This window comes from Xiphophorus couchianus, chromosome 5 (genome assembly GCF_001444195.1).
Source record: "Xiphophorus couchianus chromosome 5, X_couchianus-1.0, whole genome shotgun sequence".
Taxonomy (NCBI): domain Eukaryota; kingdom Metazoa; phylum Chordata; class Actinopteri; order Cyprinodontiformes; family Poeciliidae; genus Xiphophorus; species Xiphophorus couchianus.
In genome coordinates, this window is record NC_040232.1 from 5,422,446 (window position 1) to 5,428,122 (window position 5,677).

The 5,677-nt window shown below is 41.6% G+C and overlaps 1 protein-coding gene across 1 annotated transcript; it reads left to right on the top strand.

Annotated features, from left to right (window-relative positions):
* The first annotated feature begins 1,196 nt into the window (after positions 1 to 1,196).
* pou4f2 (POU class 4 homeobox 2) lies at positions 1,197 to 4,813 on the top strand. The gene is made up of 2 exons (XM_028019251.1): positions 1,197 to 2,089; positions 2,425 to 4,813. Exons 1-2 carry the CDS (start codon positions 1,865 to 1,867, stop codon positions 3,355 to 3,357), a joined length of 1,158 nt encoding a protein of 385 aa, XP_027875052.1. The 5' UTR covers positions 1,197 to 1,864; the 3' UTR covers positions 3,358 to 4,813.
* The last annotated feature ends 864 nt before the right edge of the window (positions 4,814 to 5,677 follow it).

The window sequence follows — 5,677 nt, forward strand, 5'->3', positions numbered from 1 at the left end:
CAGCCGTAAAATATATAGAAGCTGTAATGCACTGAAATATTGCAATAACGAAACGCAATTAAAAGGGATTCAGAGATGTGTATTTTTTTTTTTTAAAGAAATGGTTAACGCCTCTAACGTTTATGTCAGATAATGCAAATAGAAGTTTAGCTTCACAGTAAAATACAACAAATAAAACAAAATGAAATTATTGAAAAATATAATTGTAAAAATTTAATGCTAATTTTAAGAACTTGTATTTTGTTTATCCACAATTTCCTGACGTTTTAAATCTATCACCCTGCGGATCATCTTAAACAATTTAGACACTTCTTGTTAATTATACGTGATTAAATCTTGTAATTACGTTACCAATAATGTGCCCTTAATTAGCGGAGAGATAAGATAATGGGCTGCTATGACAAGAATATTAATTTGGAAGTAGCTCATTTTTATTATTATTATTATTATTTTAAACCAATTTGGGTTTTCGTGCATAAGCTCACACTGCAGTGGAAAAGGGAAATATGCGACTCTAAGGCAGAAACAACAGGGTAAAAACTAATTTAGCTAAGTTTAGTTTAATGACTTTAATACTAATCGGATTGATAAAGAAAAGCTAATAAATTAAATACTAAAATTTTGAATAAATTAGTTTGAACGTTTTGCTGATGTTTAGCTGTTTTTTCAGCGGTAAAAAAGAATAAAAATAATTAAATCAATAGCATGTATTTAACTCCACATCTCCAAGCTAAGAGATAAAAATGTGGAAGTATATTTGGTGTTATTAGTATTCAATTATATTATTTGCTATCATGTCTTAAGCTTGGTTGGCAAAATTCAAAGATAAAATATTTTCACAAACACAAAGAGGGAATAAAAAAAGAAACTTCACTGTGGCTCATTAGAAGACGTGCTGGTAACGAGGTGTTGGTGATGAAGTAGAGTCATTGGAAATAAATGCCTTGTTGTAGTCTGCCCATGCGCAGAGTCCCCAGCGGCGGCGGCGGTGTGGCTAATGAAGAATAATAAATCATGAAAGGGTTTTTCAGGTGCAGCTGCGAGTGGAGTGTGTGCGTGTGTGTGTGTGTGTGTGTGTGTGTGTGTCTCTATGTGTGTGAGAGAGAGAGAGAGAGAGAGAGACGCAAAGAGAGGAGGAGAGGGAGGGTGTTTGTGAGCGAGAGAGAAAGAGAGAGAGGGAGAGAGAGAGAGAGAGAGGCGGAGAGAGACTCAGTCTGCCCTTCGCCTCAGAGCGCAGCCAGTTTGGGTCCCCGCAGCATTCAACCGAGTCGAAGAGGTACAGTCACCAAGACTACTTTTTTTCCCACTTACGTCCATTTTCAAGACGGAAGCTTTTTTTTTTTTTTTTTTTGACTAAAAACAAAAAAAAAAGAGCAACGAAAACAGCAACTATAGCTCGAAGTTATTTTTGGAAATCCTAAAAGACGAAGAGAAACTTTTTGATTCGTTTTTTTTTTTTTTCTGGCATTTTTGAAGAGTTTCTGCCAAAAGAAAAAAAAAATACAAAAAATACAAATCCAAGGCAAAAAAAAAAAAAAAAAACAATTTGGTGAAGATTGATGGAGAAACGCTGAGATTGTTTTTGAACATCGCGCCACAAGTCTGTAAAGGAAGGGGGTCAGCCGCATGGGTCTTTGGCGTCTGTGATTCCTCACCTCAAACCAGACCAGAGCACCTCCACACCTGCTCCAGTAGTAATAAATAAATGTGAGTCGGTGTCGGACCGCCGTCTTTTTCCTGCCTGAGCGTTTTACTCGACAGCGATTCGAGATTCCTGCGAAGCTATTGGACTTGAACTCCTAGCCGAGGAGGCGGAGTCTTAACTTATTAAAAGGAACTTTCGGAGGTTCGGGCGCCAGCAAATATGATGATGATGTCTCTGAACAGCAAGCAGGCTTTCACCATGGCCCACACCAGCCTGCCGGAGCCCAAGTACTCCTCGCTGCACTCATCCTCGTCCTCCACTCTGACTTCCAACGCACCGTCGTCCTCCTGCTCATCCTCCCGCCACAGCAGCACCATCATCAGCAGCAGCGGCAGCAGCAGCAGCTCGGAGGTGATGCGCAGAGCCTGTCTCCCAACCCCACCGGTACGTATTCTGCATAATTACTGCTTAAAGGCACATTTTGACAGCCCACTTTTTCTTTTTTTTTTCTTCTGCTTGATGTTTTTTTCATGTCTGCACAGCAAATCACCCAACACCTCCATATTTTTTTCTCACTCTGCTCAACTTATGTATTCAGCCGGCTTTGCCTTTCGTATTAATTTTTATGACCTGGGATGTTGCATGTGTCTTGTTTTGTGTGCTCCCCCTTTTTTATGATTTCTTTTTTTTTTTCTCTCATTCTGGAAATGTTTTAAACCGAGGAGTGGAGGGAGAATTCCCTGCTGACAGTTATGTGTGCATTCTATTTGCAATTGCAGAGCAATATATTCGGAGGCTTGGATGAGAGTTTGTTGGCCCGGGCTGAAGCTCTAGCGGCGGTGGATATAGTCTCGCAGACCAAGAGCCACCACCACCCTCCACATCACAGTCCCTTCAAGCCGGACGCGACCTACCACACAATGAACACGCTCCCCTGCACCTCCTCTTCCTCCTCTTCCTCGTCGGTGCCTATTTCTCATCCGTCCGCCTTGGCTAACCACCACCATCACCACCACCACCACCACCACCACCAGCCTCACCAGGCGCTGGAGGGGGACCTGCTGGACCACATCACCCCGGGACTCGCGCTGGGAGCCATGGCAGGGCCGGACGGCTCGGTGGTTTCCACGCCTGCGCACCCTGCCCACATGGCTGGCATGAACCACATGCACCAGGCGGCCATCAACATGGCCCATGCCCACGGGCTACCGCCGCACATGGGCATGAGCGACGTGGACGCCGATCCTAGGGACTTGGAAGCGTTCGCGGAGAGGTTCAAGCAAAGGAGGATCAAACTCGGGGTCACCCAGGCGGATGTGGGGTCAGCTTTAGCCAGCCTTAAGATTCCCGGAGTGGGCTCCCTCAGCCAGAGCACCATCTGCCGCTTCGAGTCCCTCACGCTCTCCCACAACAACATGATCGCTTTGAAGCCTATCTTGCAAGCGTGGCTGGAGGAAGCCGAGAAATCGCACAGGGAGAAACTTAACAAGCCCGAGTTGTTCAACGGCGCGGAGAAGAAGAGGAAGCGCACGTCGATAGCCGCGCCGGAGAAGCGCTCGCTGGAGGCCTACTTCGCCATCCAGCCGCGTCCCTCCTCGGAGAAAATCGCGGCGATCGCTGAAAAGCTGGACCTGAAAAAGAACGTGGTGCGGGTCTGGTTCTGCAACCAGCGGCAGAAACAGAAACGAATGAAGTACTCCGCATGCGTCTAAAAGAGGGAGAGAAAGAGAGCTAGGGAGAGGGGAACACCACCACAAAAGACTTGGAACTGAATAAAGATGATTTGTATCATATTTCCTAACTCACGACCCTCTTTTTCAATCATAAGACTTTGAACTTCGAAAAAAAAAATCCTGAAAACAAACAATGAGTGAAAAAAAGAGAAAAACTCACCACGACTCTGTCAGAGGAAGATGTGGAGTCAATAAGGCATCGTTTGACGGAGCAAGTAAGAACCACTGTTTCCACTTACTATGCCTCACCTTTCTAATGCCAGCGCAGTCAGAGTTGCTTCGATTTTTATTTATGATTCCTTTTAAACGCTGATTATTATTTCCCGACAAAAGCAGCATTTTTGTGATTTATTTCTACTCAAAACGAGGTTGTTCTAATTCAAAGCACTTGGTTGATGTTCCTATTTTAGGCTTCTGAGCTACATTTTCTTCCCTTCGAGTTCATGACAATGCAGTCTGACATTTATTCAGGTCCGTGGGGGGATTAAGCGGACAGTTGGTCCTGAAAGCTAATATTAGATTACTGCCAAATAACCTTCTGTAAATGAACATCTTAGTTGTCAAACACTTCATTTTGTGTCTAAATGTGTTATTCTTTTCACCTTTTTCGTTGTTAGCTCTAAACCAGGGATCTGTTTTTGAGATTCCCGGCGTTTGGACTCAGATAGGGTTGTTTTTGAGGCCTCAGTGTGCGGAATGATCAAAACACTTTGAATAATTTGTGCAGATTATTGTGATTAAATATATACATATTTTATTTTTAATTTGCCGTTTATGTTTCGTTTACAATCCAGCATGGGCCGGCTGTCTTATGAACTATTTATTGGGTGAGGTCATGTTTACTTCATTATATATTTATTGGGAATCCCCCCCTCCCTCCTCGTTTAGCTTGAGAAAAATCAAATTCTGACAGCAGCTCGGCTTGTTGTTGTGGTTTAAAGGGAAGCGACTGTGGAGTTTTAAAAAAACAAAACTACAGTCTCGAATTTGACGATGTTTAACGTTTGAGATGGCACAATCGAGAGATATATGAGATTAAATTATCATTTTAAATTATTATTTTTATGTACGTTTTTTTCCTGCTATTTATTTGTATAAATATGCGCGCGTCATGATGAAATCGTTGCTTGTTAAAAAAAAAATCACCTTGTTTTACTGCTTTTTTTTCTTGAAGAGAAAAAGAAACTGCTTCATGGAAGTATACGTGTACAATGTAAATATTTTCATTGGAATCAGTCGATGCACATAAATATATTCGTACAGGTTTTTGCTGTATTGCTGTTTAGCTGAGGTAACTTATTTCTGTAATGTTTGTTGCTTCTTTTGGTTTCCCTGGTTAAATATTTCTACTTATTCATTTCATTCATGTAATTTTAATTTATTAATTATTGAACTGCAATATGTGTTTCATTAAAGAACAAATTTTAACATTTAATCCGACGTTTTATTTTTTATTTTTTTTATTTTTTGACTGCACTCTGTGATGTGGCTCTCCTAGACATATTAGTATTTTTTATTTATTCATCTGCTTATTTATTGATGAGGAGGAGGGAAAGGCTTTAGCTGCGGGGGATATAAAGCTTTTAAAAACCAGTTTCGGATCATCTGGGCTTAGTTTAACGCAAATATATATATATATATATATATATATATATATATATATATATATATATATATATATATATATATATATATATATATAAAGAAAAATTCAAAAAATATTTAGTTTGGTTTTTGGAAGAAAAATAAAACATCCGCATGTCCAATCCTTGATTTTCTGTCATTTTCATGACAATAAACCCTCAGCTGAATAATATGTAGTCCAAAAGTAAAACACAATTCCAAATATCTCCTTTCTTGCCTTTTCACCCTCTTCCTCCTCCGGGCCTCCTTACAGGAGCCACTTTTTCCCGGCTGCCTCAGCGTTAAAGACACACGTGGCTCCTGCGGTGACGTGCTGCCAGCCAGGCAGCTTATGCGGCTCACTGTTGCCTTTACCTGAGAGCAAATGCTAATATTCTATTAGAGCCTAATCAGAGGGTCTGTGGAGAGCTGGATGGGTCCCTGGAGCACAGACATGCCAGATGTCAGCCCGCCAGAAAAACAGCTCGCCTGCCAACGCGCCCGTCTCTATTTGAATGCGCACTCAAACATCATGCCTCCACCGCGCTCAGGCTTTGAAGCAAAACCTTTGGTTCGATGTTATGCTTAGATATGAAGAGGAGGAGGGGAGGACAAAAAAAAAACAACAACAAAAACCCCCAGATGTTTTGAATGTCATGTCCATATCAGAGCCGCT